This window comes from Trichomonas vaginalis, chromosome IV, assembly GCF_026262505.1.
Source record: "Trichomonas vaginalis G3 chromosome IV, whole genome shotgun sequence".
NCBI classification, from domain to species: Eukaryota; Parabasalia; order Trichomonadida; family Trichomonadidae; genus Trichomonas; species Trichomonas vaginalis.
This window is the reverse complement of record NC_067206.1, coordinates 37781210-37796619: the sequence shown is the minus strand read 5'-3', so window position 1 is coordinate 37796619 and position 15410 is coordinate 37781210. Positions and strand designations below refer to the sequence as shown.

At 33.9% G+C, this 15410-nt stretch overlaps 8 protein-coding genes across 8 annotated transcripts; 5 read left to right on the top strand and 3 right to left on the bottom strand.

Moving 5' to 3' along the window:
- Window positions 1–604: 604 nt before the first annotated feature.
- Window positions 605–5043, top strand: TVAGG3_0240260 (DNA topoisomerase II; the record flags this gene model as incomplete). The annotated part of the gene is made up of 1 exon (XM_001324229.1): window positions 620–4996. The coding sequence occupies one exon, from the start codon at window positions 620–622 to the stop codon at window positions 4994–4996; it is 4377 nt and encodes a 1458-aa protein (XP_001324264.1).
- A 937-nt stretch (window positions 5044–5980) lies between these two features.
- Window positions 5981–7066, top strand: TVAGG3_0240250 (protein of unknown function (DUF3447); the record flags this gene model as incomplete). Its single annotated transcript, XM_001324230.1, has 1 exon — window positions 5981–7066. One exon carries the CDS (start codon window positions 5981–5983, stop codon window positions 7064–7066), a length of 1086 nt encoding a protein of 361 aa, XP_001324265.1.
- A 278-nt stretch (window positions 7067–7344) lies between these two features.
- On the top strand, window positions 7345–7515 carry TVAGG3_0240240 (uncharacterized protein; the record flags this gene model as incomplete). Its single annotated transcript, XM_001324231.1, has 1 exon — window positions 7345–7515. The coding sequence occupies one exon, from the start codon at window positions 7345–7347 to the stop codon at window positions 7513–7515; it is 171 nt and encodes a 56-aa protein (XP_001324266.1).
- A 634-nt stretch (window positions 7516–8149) lies between these two features.
- Window positions 8150–10372, bottom strand: TVAGG3_0240230 (uncharacterized protein; the record flags this gene model as incomplete). Its single annotated transcript, XM_001324232.1, has 1 exon — window positions 8226–10325. The coding sequence occupies one exon, from the start codon at window positions 10323–10325 to the stop codon at window positions 8226–8228; it is 2100 nt and encodes a 699-aa protein (XP_001324267.1).
- A 410-nt stretch (window positions 10373–10782) lies between these two features.
- On the bottom strand, window positions 10783–11845 carry TVAGG3_0240220 (uncharacterized protein; the record flags this gene model as incomplete). Its single annotated transcript, XM_001324233.1, has 1 exon — window positions 10853–11842. One exon carries the CDS (start codon window positions 11840–11842, stop codon window positions 10853–10855), a length of 990 nt encoding a protein of 329 aa, XP_001324268.1.
- A 1079-nt stretch (window positions 11846–12924) lies between these two features.
- Window positions 12925–13598, top strand: TVAGG3_0240210 (uncharacterized protein; the record flags this gene model as incomplete). The annotated part of the gene is made up of 1 exon (XM_001324234.1): window positions 12935–13552. One exon carries the CDS (start codon window positions 12935–12937, stop codon window positions 13550–13552), a length of 618 nt encoding a protein of 205 aa, XP_001324269.1.
- A 1-nt stretch (window position 13599) lies between these two features.
- Window positions 13600–14221, bottom strand: TVAGG3_0240200 (uncharacterized protein; the record flags this gene model as incomplete). The annotated part of the gene is made up of 1 exon (XM_001324235.1): window positions 13857–14195. One exon carries the CDS (start codon window positions 14193–14195, stop codon window positions 13857–13859), a length of 339 nt encoding a protein of 112 aa, XP_001324270.1.
- A 486-nt stretch (window positions 14222–14707) lies between these two features.
- Window positions 14708–15397, top strand: TVAGG3_0240190 (small Rab GTPase RabA6; the record flags this gene model as incomplete). Its single annotated transcript, XM_001324236.2, has 1 exon — window positions 14741–15361. One exon carries the CDS (start codon window positions 14741–14743, stop codon window positions 15359–15361), a length of 621 nt encoding a protein of 206 aa, XP_001324271.1.
- Window positions 15398–15410: the final 13 nt, after the last annotated feature.

Sequence of the window (15410 nt, the reverse complement as noted above, 5' to 3'; positions counted from 1 at the left end):
TTTTGCAGATTTTATCAAATTTTTCATTTTTGACGGAAAATAGACATTATTTGACATTCACAATTATATTCAAAGTTATGTTGCTTCTTTTGACGAGGTTGCTGCAGGTGAATAATGCCTCTATAACATAGAATTAAACCAATTTTATAAATATATACATTTGAATTCTATATATATATATCAGAAATGAAGTTGAGTAAGGAAGTTTTCTCTTCAAAGATAGAAACGAATAAAACGAATTCGTCATTCTGAATTTGAACTAAGATGAGGCCATTTGAACAACATATTGCCAACTATCCAGCAACTGATCATATATTTCAAAGTAATTACGAGTTTCATACAACATTGAATCAAAATGAATAACAATAATAATGTCAGGATATTCTGGGCTTATCATATCGACAATATACATTATTACAAGCTTATATTTGGTAATATGATTCCAAAATAAGGAGAGCAAAAAAACATCTCAAATTTTTATCAACAAAAATTCTCCAGAACAAATTTTTATCAGAAAATCTAGCATTCAGATATGATAATCAAGATCAAATAAAATGAGGAAGTGAATTTGAATGGTTTACACTTCCTTTAATAAACGGCAACTAAAAATTAAAAAAGAATGAGCCGCTCTGACTCTCAAGAGAAACTCTCTGAGTCAGATGAACAATATGTTAAGCTCACACACCGCGAGCACGTCCTTACTCGCCCTGATTCTTACATTGGTTCCATTGAGCCACGTGAATGCAAGATGTGGGTTTGCAACGAAGACGGAAAGTTCGAATTCAGAGAAATATCCTATGTTCCAGGTCTCTACAAGATTTTTGATGAAATTCTTGTTAATGCTGCCGATAACAAGCAGAGAGACCCTCCATTAACAACGATCAAAGTTGAAGTTGACCCAGCTCAAAACAGAATCTCAGTATGGAACGATGGTAAAGGTATCTCCACCCAAAAACAGTTCAGCCCTAATGATAATTGCGAATATTACATTCCAGAGTTCATTTTCAGCCAGCTTTTGACTTCATCCAACTACAATGATAAGCAAGAGAAAGTTACAGGTGGCCGTAATGGTTACGGTGCTAAACTTGCCAACATTTTCTCTAAAAAGTTCCATATCAACATCTACAATGCTGATGAAGGAATCAACTACCAGCAGACAATTACAGACAACATGACCAATATCCAACCTCCTAAGCTGAAGAATGGAAAAGGAAAAGGTTCATACACAGAAATCTCCTTCTGGCCAGATCTCGAGCGTTTCAACTTACAGACGATCACAAAGGATCACGTCGACCTCATCAGACGTCGTGTTTACGATCTTGCCGGTATTCTTCCAAAAGTCAAAATTTTCTGGAATGGAAACCAAGTTCCAATCAAGAAATGGGAAGATTACTGCAAGGTTTACCTCAAGGAAGATGTCAAGCCATTAGTTTGTGAAGTAAAGAACGAGAAAGGCTACACATGGAAGATCGGTGTTGCTCCATCAAAGAGCCGTGAATTCCAGCAGATTTCCTTCGTCAACTGCGTCGCCACATCCAATGGTGGTACACACGTCGATGTTGTCGTTAACCAAATCACAAAATACATCACAGATTACTTGAAGAACAGAAGAAGTGGCAAAGTCGAGACAAAGCCAAGTGTTGTCAAGAACTTCCTCTACGTTTTCGTTGATTCTCTCGTTATCAACCCATCATTCGATTCCCAGACCAAAGAGAGATTAACACTCGACCAGAAGAAGCTCAAAGACGATTGCAAGCTTCCAGACAACTTCCTCGACAAGATCCTCAAGACAGACATCGTTGCTCTTGTTACAGAATACGCCAATTTCAAGGAACAGCGTAAAGTTGCCAACATGAAAGGCACAAAGAAAGGCCGTCTCATCATCAACAAGCTTGAAGACGCGAACATGGCCGGAAAAGCCGAATCTCTCAAATGCACTTTAATTTTAACCGAAGGTGACTCAGCTAAAGCAACCGCCGTTACAGGCCTTGCCACAATTGGTCGTGATTACTACGGTGTCTTCCCATTGAGAGGCAAACTCCTTAATACTCGTGATATTTCCGCAAAGAAGCTTTCCGAGAATGATGAAATCCAGAACATTATCAAGATCATGGGTTTGGATCCAATGGAGAAGTACGAAAACGATGATTCCATGAAGAGATTGAGATACGGCTCAATCATGATCATGGCCGATCAAGATGTCGATGGTTCCCACATCAAAGGTTTGATCATCAACTTCGTACACTCAATGTGGCCGAACTTACTCAAAAAGAGGAACTTCATCACAGAATTCATTACTCCTATCGTAAAAGTGACAAAGGGGAACAACAAGAAAGGTGCCATTTCCTTCTTCACCATTCCAGAATTTTCACAGTGGAAAGCAGCCAACAACAATGGCAAAGGCTACAAGATGAAGTACTACAAAGGTCTTGCTACATCCACAGCAGAAGAAGCCAAAGAATACTTCTCAAACATCTCCAAGCACAAGAAAGTTTTCATTTACACGAATGAAAACGATGAAGAAAGGATCAACTTGGCATTCGCAAAGAAGAGAGCTGATGACAGAAAGAACTGGCTCGCACAACTTGATGCAAATGAAACATATCTTGGTACAAAAGATACACACATCAAGTACAGTGATTTCGTCGATAAAGAACTCATTCTTTTCTCTTCTTACGCGAACTATCGTGCAATTCCTTCATCAATCGATGGTTGGAAGCCAGGCCAGAGAAAGATCTTATGGGTCTGTCTCAAGAACAACATCAAGAACGACTTGAAAGTTGCTCAGTTATCAGGTAAAGTATCTGAACAAGCAGCTTATCACCATGGCGAAGCATCACTCAACGAAACAATCATTGGCATGTGCCAGGATTTCGTTGGCTCAAACAACATCAACGTTTTCCAGCCAATCGGTATGCTCGGTACAAGACTTGCTGGTGGTGAAGACTCTGGTTCTCCACGTTACGTATACACCGCTCTTGAAAAGATCACGAGAACAATCTTCATGAAGGAAGATGATGACTTGTTGACATACAATACTGATGAAGGTCTTCCAATCGAACCAGTCACTTACATCCCAATCATCCCAATGGTTCTTGTTAATGGCGCTAAAGGTATCGGTGTCGGTTGGTCAAGTGAAGTTCCTCAGTATTGTCCACAAGACATCATCGACAATCTCAGGAGAAAGATGAATGATGAACCAATGGTTGAAATGACACCATGGTACTCAGGATTCACAGGAAAGATCATTCCAATCCAAGTAATCAAAGACGGTGTCAAACAGCCAATTGTTAAATGGGAATCTCGTGGTATTGTCAAGAAGATTGATGATACAACAATCGAGATTACTGAATTACCAATTGGTATTTGGACATACGATTACAAGAAATTCTTGGAAGGTTTGACTGTCGGAGAATCATTGAATCCACACAAGAAACTCGCAGACAGAAAGGCAGCTGCAGCAAAGGCAAAGAGAACAAAGAAGAAAGCTGCTGCAGGTGATGACCCAGTTGAACAGGCCGATGTCGAAGAAAAAGTTAATCTCGGTGGTCCAAAGATCTCCGAATTCAGAGAATACCATACAAACGTTTCTGTTCACTTCATCATTACTGTTGATGATTCTCAGATGAGAGAAATCGAGTCTGTCGGCTTGAGAGAATTCTTCAAACTCAAGTCTTCAATCACTGCCACAAACATGACACTTTTCAATGCACAGAACAAGATTGTTCAGTTCAACTCTCCTTTGGACATCATCAACGACTACTATCCAGTGAGAATGAAGTACTACGAAGAGAGACACAGATATTTAATCGACGCTCTCCAGTTGCAGTACAAGAAACTCTCAAACCAAGCTCGTTTCATCAGAGAAGTTATTGCAGGAATCATCAAAGTCAACGGTGTTCCAAGAGCAACAATTCTCGCTGCTTTGGAGAGAGGAAACTACGATCTCTATGATGATAAGGAACTCACGAAACGCATCAAGTTCGCTGATGAAGTTATCCAACAGCACAATGAAGAAGAAGAAGAACAGAACGAGTTCAAGAGTGAATCGAATGCAGATCATTTGGCATTGCTTGAGAAAGGTTATGATTACTTGCTCGCAATGAAGATCTGGACATTGACAAAAGAAAAAGCAGACAAATTGGATGACGAAGCCAAGAAGAAGAACCAAGAATTGGAAGAAATGCTCAAGAAGAAGCCAATCGATTTCTACAAAGAAGATCTCGATAAATTCGAAGTCGAATGGAAGGCTTTCGAGGCAAAGAGAGAAAAGACTCGTCTCGAAAACGTCGCTGATGCAGAGAAAGTCAATAGGAAGTCAATCGCAAAGAACAAGAAGGCTGCAGACCAGAAGAAGGCCAAACAACAGAAGAAGGATGCAAAGGCGAAACAAGAAGCAGCTGCTTTGCAAACAGCAAATGGAGAAGAGCTCAAACAAGAAGTCGAAAACCAGATGCCAACGAAAGAAGAAACAGTTGTTCAGGAATCAGATGATGACATCATCGTAATCAATGAAGACGTCAAGAAACCAAAGAAAGAAAGAAAACCAAAGGCTGAGACAACAACACCTACAAAAGAAGGCGAAGAAAAGCCAAAGAAGGAAAGAAAACCAAGAGTTAAGAAAGAAAAGAAAGAAGGTGAAGAAGAAACAGAAGAAAAGAAACCAGCAGCAACAAAGGTAAAGAAAGAAACAACTGAAACAGAAACAAAGAAGAAATCGAAGACAACAAAGAAGTCAAATAAGTCTGCTTTCGAAGATGAAGACGAAGATGACGATGTCGATGTAGATTTAGAGGATTCTGATGAAGAACCAGTAGAAACAATCGCTTCAAGACTCGCGTCAAGAAGAAAGACTGAACCAAAGAAACAGGCAATTTTGGAGGAATTCTTCTCTGGAAAGAAGAAGGACGGTGAAGACGGCGAAGAAGAGGAAGACGAGGATGATGACCAGGATGAAGATGATGACGGAGATGACGCTTGGGAAGATGATGAGTAAATCTAGGTAACAACCAACCAAACTTTTTTTATGAATTTTTATATTAAAAATAAAACATTAAATTTTTTTTATCATTAATTTTTTTGTCACCGATAACGATTATTAAATTAATCTAAGTCATAAAATTATCATCATTCTCTTCTAAAAGGTGTGTTTTTATGAAATAAACACTTGAATCAATTTCAATGTTAATCAAAAAAAAAAATAAAATAAAAAAATAAAAAAATAAAATAAAATTTTATCCTACTTGCTCTATTGTTTGACACTGGATATCCAGTGTGGAATATGGATAAAAATTGAGAGGTGGTAATTAAAATTCATAAATAAAATGTAAACCTCTTAGTATTCAATTGGAATTTGTAAACTTCACTACTCTAATTTTAAATTACCAGTATCAATAAATCATATTATATTTCATGCCCGATTTATCTCTCAATAATTGAATTGTCATTCAACTGCGATTTTGAGATGACTAAATTAAAGCAATAATTATTAATGGTAATCAACTAAGACTATAAAGCATAAATATCATATATTAAGCTAATTATATGGCTTAATTTATCTAATTCAAAAATACATTTTTACTATACTTGTGTAAATAGAAAATTTAAATTATAAACAATAATTCGCTTATATTAACATCTCTTTTTCATCTGATTTTTTTTGATATTATTTCTTTTTTCTGTGAATTACAATTTTTATTTTTGACTAGAAGCAATCAATGCGAATATTAAATAGATTTTTAATGTAACCTATAGGACTAGGTTTTCATAGGATAGTCTGAGACAATAATATCAAATTATGTTAGTGAATTTACTTCAATATCCAAGATAATATAACGAAAGTTCTGAATACAAGATCCTTGCTTTGAATTCACAGCGAATCTTTATCCAGATTCTATCAAAGTTTCTTGCTGTGCAAGTTCAAATCAAAAGAAAATCATCCGGCATGTATTTTGAATACTTCAAAAAATAAATATCAAAAATGAGTGAGAGTTCAAAAATGAATTTCCACGAGTTGATGTCATTATACAAAGGATACAATGACACAATTGATGCATTATATAGGCTAAGAACCACCAATGAAGAAATCTTAGACAAAATTTGTAATGATATCAAAAATAATTTAATAGACACAAAATATTTATTGCCATCTTATATATTGGATACGATATCGTTTGCTTCAAGATGCAATAATCGTTATCTGAAGTCATATTGGTACATATTCAAAAAGATTTATGAAGAATATCGTCCTGACCATATTAATGACTTCCTATACGGATTTGACTATTTTGTTTATAAAGAATATGGCATTTGGTTAAATGAAGAGAATAAAATATCTCCTGAAAGAATTGAATCCGAAAACTTTTCATTGGAAGTTGTTAAATCAGACACCATTTTTGAATCAATAATGAATGACAACATCGAGACATTTACATCATTCACAGAAAGAGAAGAATTTGATAAAAATGAGGTTCTTGTTTCTCCTTTCTTTATAGACACAACCAAGCCCTCATTACTTGAAGTTTGTTGTTATTATGGGGCGACAAAATGTTTTTCTTTGTTAAGAGAAAAATTTAATTCAGAAATCACAAAAAGATGCCTCCAATTTTCAATTCTTAATGGAAATTTTGGACTTGTAAAAGAATGTTTGAAAGCGATTGAACCAGACAAAGAATGCATGGAGTATGCAATATTATCACACAATATTGCTTTGGTTACATTTTTTATGATAGAATACAAACTAACCATTGAAGTATTTAGGTGTGGTGAATATCATAATCTTCAGGCATTCTTTGTTTATTTGGATCAAACAAATGATATCAAGAAATGCTTCATTTATTCCCCAGTATTCAATATCCCATCCCTTTGCAAATATTTCCTTTCTCAAGGCGCCAATATTTATGATAGGTCCCCTACAAATAAACAAACAGCTCTTCATATTGCAGCCTATCTCAATGCAGTAGAATCTGCAAAATTCCTTATTACAAATGATGCAGCTATCAATAAAAAAATATTGATGGAAACACACCTCTACTCATTGCAGCAGAATATAATTCAAAGGAAATGATTGAACTTTTGATCCAGAACGAAGCAAACATTTTTGATCGAAATAATGACAAAAAGACTGCTCTTTATTTGGCAGCAGAAAATGATGCTAGTGATGCTGCAGAAACCCTTATAGTACACGGCGCAAATGTTAATGATTCATATAATTATGGAGAAACAGTTCTTCATATTGCAGCAGAATTAAATAATGAGAATATCGTGTCTGTTCTTGTTTCTCATGGTGCAATCATTAACGCCAAAGAGTATAAAAATGAATCAACTGCGCTTCATAAAGCTTCAATGAAAGGAAACACTAGTATTGTGAAGATTCTTCTTTCACATGGTGCTGATGTTAATGCAATAGATTCTTATCGGAAAACAGCTCTTGATTATGCAAAAGAAAATGGCAATGAGAAAATTGAAAAACTTTTAATATCGCACGGTGCAATTTCTAATTCATTGGATAATTAAAATTATTCAAATAATGAACATTTCTCGAATAAACAATATTTATTCTAAAAAATTTATTTAATAATAGCGCTTTATGTAATTGCGACCAAATATTGAAAATCCTTCAAGTAATTAAAAAAAAAGGATTATCATTTTCGTCTAGCATCTGAATTATTGAACGATAACTTTATTTATATTAATTTTTGTGCAATCCACCCATACACAACTTTATTTAATAGCTCCTTATGTATGCTATCATTCTATTTCCATCTTCAAATTGTTTAACTTTTTGTGAATTTCTAGTCATTGTTTTAGCGGAGTCAAAATCACAAACTCAAACTATTTAATTTATTTTCACCAAAATTATCTAATAGATGCATTGCAATTCAAGTTGGTATCATTGCAATGCAATCTCATAAATTTATCTTTTTAACATGACCCTGAAAATAAAAAATTATCATTGTCGTCTGACGAAAATAATAATCCTTCATTTTTTATATGAAGTAATACTATCATATTGTGTATGGTAGCAATGAAATATATATATCATGCGTGCCTGCAAGATACCTCGAAGTTGTGGAAAATTTAGAGGAAATATGTGGTCGGTCGGAACACTTAAACGATTTTACATAAATCATTAATTAGAATCATTTATCATAAGTCATTTTTATTATTAAATAAATAAAAGGAGTAAAATTCTAAACAATAAAATCAAAAAGTAAAATTAAAAATTAATTAAAATCATCATCAAATGTGAAATCATCGTCATCATCATCCTTTGGCTTTTCTTCATTTTCACTCTTATCAACATCATGATTCGAGTTCTCATCTTCAAAGTTGTCAGATTTCTTCTCTTCATCATCTTCAAAATTATCAGATTTTTCAAAATTATCATCAGATTTTTCAAAGTTTTCTTCTGATTTTTCGAAGTTTTCATCATCATTTTCATCGGATTTCTTTTCTTCAGATTTATCGAAATCTGATTCGTCCCTCTTCTTTTCATTTTCTTCTGAGTCAATATTCTTTTCTTCTGACTTCTTTTCATCATCATCTTCGTCATCGAAATTATCGGAATTTTCTTCAGATTTTTGTTTTTCTTCTTTTTCTTTGTCTTCATCTGTACCAATGAATGGACGAATTCCTCCAAGGAACAACTGATTTGGCTTTGTCTTTTCTTCCTCTTCTTCATGTTTCTCATCATCTTTTTCTTCTTTCTCAGACTTTTCTTCATCAGATTTTTCAAATTTTTCATCTTCGGATTTTTCAGATTTTTCTTCATCAAATTTTTCAGATTTTTCATCTTCTGATTTTTCTTTTTCTTCTTTTTCTGACTTTTCATCATCTTCTTTCTCTGATTTCATTGACTTCTCGTCTTCTGATTTTTCTTTTTCTTCTTTATCAGATTTTTCGAAATCATCATCAGATTTTTCTTCTTTTTCTGATTTTTCTTCATCTGATTTCTTATCCTTCTTCTTATCTTTCTTATCCTTTTTGTCTTTCTTGTCTTTCTTATCCTTCTTGTCCTTTTTATCCTTCTTGTCTTTCTTGTCCTTTTTATCTTTCTTTTCTTTTTTGTCTTTCTTCGATTTCTTCTCTGAATCTTTCGAATCTTTTGAATCTTTGCTTCTGGATGATTCTTTCTCGCCCTCGCTTTCTTGTTTAAACTCTTTCTCAGCGACTTCTGCATCGTTTGTGACGAATTTCGATGGATCATCTGTGGTAATCATCATCATTGGGTCTTGTACTGGTTCTTCGTCCTCTTCTGTTGGGAGTTTGTCCTTGATTCTGTTTGCTTCCTCTTCCTCGCCAATGGCCATGAAGATGTCGTAAGCTCTTTTGTAGTCTTGGCCGACATTTCTCATGATTTCTCTTTTTTCAAAGGTATCTAATGTAGCTGCATACTCCTCGCCACACTCTGCCTTCTCAACATATGTTGTGGCCTTAAGAAATTGCTGGTCGTGGTCGTTTTCGTCAGAAAGATATTCACAAGCGGAATTATAGTAAATATCAGCATCAGAGTACTTCTTGTTATAGCGCTCGATATGAGCTTTGAGTATTTCCGTACGATATTCGAGGTCTGCGCTGCCTAAGAACTGTTCATTATCAACTTTTGCGACATTGTTCCAGGATTTCTTCATATCGGCTCTAGCTTGACGCTTCTTCTTATCGTCGTCTTCTGGGTATGATTTGGCTTGCTGGTAATAGCATTCGCCGCAATATAAATTGATTTTATTGAATAATAATTCCTTATTTTCTGGTTCTTGTTGTTCATCACCATTCTCACCATTTTCGTTGTTCACTTGCGAGCTATTTAGCTCTGTAGCGTTTTGACTATTATCCGTTTTTTTGAAAGAAGTATCGATAATTGACTGTGCTTTCTCATAATGGCGAATTGCAGAAGAGTTATGCATGGTATCTTGATAAAAGAGACCAATATCGTGATGAGCTTCGATTGCTTCGTAAGAATTTTCTCCAAATTTAATATAAGTGAGAGTCTTTTTACGTATAAGTAATTTTTGTTTTGTTTCGTATGAAAGATTTTGATTTCCATTTAATAATTCGTTAATTTTTTCGAGTTTAACATTAGGTTCAGTTTTCTTTAATTCTTCTGGGTGTTTTTGGAAGTATGATGCAGCCCATGGTTCTTGCTTGTCTTGTTGAATGGCTTTAATCTGTGTAAATTTTTGTGGAGGTCTTGATAATCTGTAACAAGAGCTATTCAACTCTTTTCCACCTATTTTTGATACAGGCCTAACAATTTGCTTTTGTCCTATTTCAGACTTTTGCGTACTCGTTGTAGGAGTTTGAATAGGTGGAGTTTTCGGCGACATTTATACGTTATTTTTTTTCTGACAATTGAAAAATATCTAAATTCTAGTTTTATTCCACAATCATTATAAAGATATAAAATTAATTAAAAATTATAATGATTAAGGCTTCATGTAAAAAAATTTTCATGATCTCTAAATTCCCTTATTTCACGGAGAAAGATTTGTTTTCATTAAGTGTGAATATATTAATTATATACATGAGTCTATGTTAGTGCATGTTGCTATTGTAAATTTCCTGTAAAGCTATTTAAATGGCGAGATTGATGTATTCAAACAATCAGATATATTGAGGTCTCTCTCATGAATAAGAAGGTAAATATATGGAGCAAATTCAATGACATAAGTCTCCATAACTTACATTCTCCATGAAAAATGAGGATATATCATTGAAGGAAACTGATTTGGAGGTCGAATTTGTGAAAATCGATTTAATTCAAAATATTATTAAAAAATCGAATTTTGTTGATATAATTTGACAAAGTGCGATCTAACTAGCACATTTTTATTAAGAAAACAAACAAAAATAGTTAATCTGAAGGAAGATCCTCTTTGAAAAGCTTAAAGTACTGATTCATTTCCCTAGTTGCTTTAGGAACCTTCGGATTTATTGGTCTATATTCTATATCTTCCTCTTCTCTTTCAATTGGTGGATTTTCTTCTTTTTGCTTCAATCTTTTTTGAGCACGCTTAGCGAGCATGTTTCTCTTCTTAGTAACATTTGGATCTTCATGATGTTGCTGAGATATTTCCTCTAGTACAGTATTATCGAGTTCGTTAACTCCTTGTTTAATACTTCTGTTTAAACAATGTATTTCGACTTCTGTAACACTAATTCTGTTATTTGTCGGATAGTCAAGAGTAAGTGATTGATCTGGATGAAAAGAATATTGAGGGACTTCTACTTCATTTTTAACTGGTTTCGGATCTTTTTTAAGTATTGCTTTGGATCCATTTGACATTTTAGGCTTAGGTTGCTTCTTTTCTCTCTGTGCTTCATTGCGAACTAACGTACTTCTTTTCTGTCGCTCAAAGAACGAATCAGGATCAGGAACGAATTTCTTCTTAGGTTTTGTAGAGTTTTCATCGTCGCTTTCATGACCCCACGCTTCTTTATATGAACTTGAATCTGGATTAAGTCTTTTTTGAACGCTTTTCTGTTGCCTTTCGAAAAATTCTTTTCTTTGTTCTTCGCGTTTTTCTGGATCTTCGATTTCTGGCACTGTGACTTCTGTATTTTGTTCGTTTATTTCTTCTTCTTCGATCTGTTTTGGAAGAGCAGACAAATTAAGTGTGCCATCTGGTTCCCATATCTCAACATTCCTATCTGGTAATTCTGGTGCTGGTTTTTCCTTAGATACTGGTGATGGGATTGGTGTTGTTTCTTCCTTATTGTCTAAAGGCTGCGATTTTAAGTTGGAAGGATTTGGTACAGAGTTATCATCCCTTTTCTGTATGCTTGAAGACTTTAATGTCCGGTCTTTTTTGGGACGAATTGTTATTCCAATTTCTTCCGCCATTTTTTGAATTGATTGTTTATTTTTTGATACAATAGAGTTGTATTTTTATATAACATTAATGCTGGCCTACACATGTACTCTTGAGAAATTAAATTATCTTTGATTTACCTAAAGGTTCAATTTTTTTCCGATTCAATTTTGCATTAGATTTGATGATTCACTGCTATAAATTTTAATGTTACCAGATAAAACTTCAAATGTGACTTGTTAATCAAGATTATTTCGATAATAAATTTTTGAAGAAATATTTGGATATACAGCAGGATTAAACAATTATATATGTCTTAGCCAGTCTCATATTATTCATTTTGATATACTATAATGAATAATTCCTGATTTGAACTTTGGTTTGTTATTCAATTTTTTTTACTCAATTACAAAGATCAAACGAAGTTAATGGGAGCATTTATCGCGAATTTTATAGACATATTCACGCAAAAGACATGTTGACATCGATTATTATTCATTTCAATAGAAATGCTCAAAACCAAATATAAATAATACTCTAATGGATATGTAAGTCTCATATTTACTGATCTAATCAAATCGGAGAAGTTTCTAAATCATTTTTACGGTTCTTTACGTTGCTTTATAATAAATAAATAAGAATTATAGGATATTGAGTCCAAGAAATTTCGATAAATTGTTCAATGAGTTGAATAATTATCAAAATCCGAGAAATATGACTTCAATATTTCTATTTACATTTTTCCCACTTGAAAACTATCGACCAATACTCGAATATATCAAAAGTAAAAAGAAATAGACTTTCTTTACACTTATTGTAATTACATTTGAGAAGTATTCAATTTAAAAACATATTGTGAATGCTAATTTTTTTAATATTTATGAATAATGTATTATTTGACTGATGTTTATTAATCCGAAATGTTTTCAATTTGGAATTTCATATATCATTTTAAGGCATTACATTTGTTTCTTAAATCTATGAAATCTGGTTGATAAGGCATCATGGTATTTTGAATACCTTATTGAAAATTGAATGTATCGTTTGTATCGATCTGCCAATAGCTTTGAAATATTCATCAAATAAAAATCATATTTGAAATAATTTATTCTAAGAAAACATCAATGGAAGATCAGCATGAATCGAATGACGATCAATACTCGTACATACCACCACCCAGATTAAATCCGCCTTCTCCGTATCATGTAGACGATATAGAAAACCCTAGTGATTCCAATTGTTTTAATATTCAATATAAAATATCAAAAGTTAAAGCTGATATATCAGATAGTGGAGAAGTAGTAGAAGATTCCTCTGAGAATACAGAGATAAATCCATACTATGCAAAAAATGACATTGAAAATCCAGGGCAGACATCAAAAGAGGAAGTAAATGACATGTCGCAAGATTTTAGCGTTTTCGAGGAGAAACATCCTATCTACATGCAAGAAACGGTCATCCCGCAGAGGATTATTATCCCATTTTATTGTCAACCCCCATCACCTCGGAGTTCCAGCGTGGGATCTGAAGAAATGAAGATCACAAGTTCTCAAATCTGCGTGATGTGTCTTGCTTCCGTCTTCTTTGCTCCAGCTGGTTTATATTTCCTTTGCAAATACAAAAGAAACAAGAAAGTTTTTGTGCCACTCAAGCCATGCGTTGAAGTTGGCATTGGAATTTTAATTATACTTATTTTTGTAATGATATCATGGAGAAATGTTTTCCGTGTACGTAAGAAATAAGAACGACGATATAGTCCTGTGTTTGTTTATTTAAATGTTAGTGTTTAGTTTTTTTAAAAAAATGTCAATATTTTTAGAGGCTTTAACGAGTAGTATATACAATTTATAATGCACATGGTTAAATATATATATTCAATAGGAGAACCATCTTGTCACACTTCAGAATAATTTGCCAATTGAAATTCAAAAAATGAAAAGGAAATGGCTTTCAGTTAGAACGCTACTATTAATCTGAATAACATATACTCCAATAAGAAATAGCAACTAAGGAGTTATGAAAACAATACTGAAAATTTTATCAGATTTAGACTTCATCAAGTGGGTACTCATCTGATAATGTTTCAGCAAATTTCTCTGCATTACTCTTTTTGGGAGACATTGTGTAAGTTTCTGCTTTCGTATCTTCATTTTTAAGTAATTGCTCTAATCTTTCCATATCTATATCAACTGATGATGAATCAGAGGTAAATTGCAAAGATGCAAAATTCAATGGTTCAGGTCGTTCAAGCAATGGAATGATATCATTCTTTTTATCAGGAGAAGGCTGATTTTTTATTCCAGAATCTGAATCGGAACCAATGACAATGTTAGGTGCTAATACTGGCTCTCCAGGTGGCTTTTCTACGCTGCAAAGACATCCCATTTTTAGTTGATCAAAAGTGACTGACAAGAAGAATCGATTCTGTTTTCCATATCCTCTATATCTGAAAACGCTGAAAATCAACAAAATCTACCACATAATCACTTTTAAAGCATTCTATTTGAAGAAAAAATAGAATATTAGTCATTTTTCCAATGCCTCAATTCATTTGAGAATTCTTTTAATCTTGAGAAATACTTATAGGCTAAAAAGTATGTATAAGTAATAGTAAATTTAATCATGAAAGAACTGCATTCATTATCCCTCACATACCGTGTGATAATATTAAGTCAGCCTTGAATTTCAAACATTTCATTGCCATAGTATTCCTCATGTGTAGGAACTTTTTGGTATAAGGAATATAACCTAATATTTGATTTCAAATTTTTTGATGAAAAAACCATTTACCATATTTTTGATTTAGTTAGAGAGATCAAACATTTTGGGTATGAAGAATATGGATACTCTTTAAAAATGTCGATGAATCTTCTATTTATTTTACGATGAAATTTGGCAGGGGGATTAACTCGTCAGACGGTTTTTCTAAAATGAAATCGACAATTTCTCAATCCTTTAAGATTGTTGTTGTTGGCAGTTCAGGTGTCGGCAAGACAGCAATCGTTCAGCGCCTTATCGATGGTACATTCCGTGAGGAAGGTCAGTCAACAGTTGGCGTAGAATTCAAATCCTTCATCTGTCCACTCGAAGATCAGAGCGTCAAACTCCAAATTTGGGATACAGCTGGTCAAGAGCGTTTCAAATCAGTTTCAAAGGCATACTTCAGAAACGCTGTTGGCGCAATTCTTGTTTATGATATCACAAACGAAACTTCATTCGAAGAACTTTCTACATGGCTTAACGATCTTCAGGCACTTTGCAATCCAAACGCTTACATCCTCCTTGTTGGTAACAAGGGCGATCTCGAATCTCAGAGACAAGTTGGCGTACAGCAAGCTAAGGACTTTGCTGAACAGCATAAGCTTGAATATATCGAAACATCTGCTCTTTCAGGACAGAACGTTTCTGAATCTTTCACAAGACTTGCTTATGGTGTTGCAACCCGCGTTAATAACGGTCAAATTCAGATTACTAGTGGAGCACAAAAGGCTTCTCCGTTCAAGGTCGATGAGCCACCAAAACAACAACAATCATCTGGCGGCTGTTGCTAAATCATTTTTGGAATATAAATTTATCTTTTCTTTACACTTCTTCGTTTTT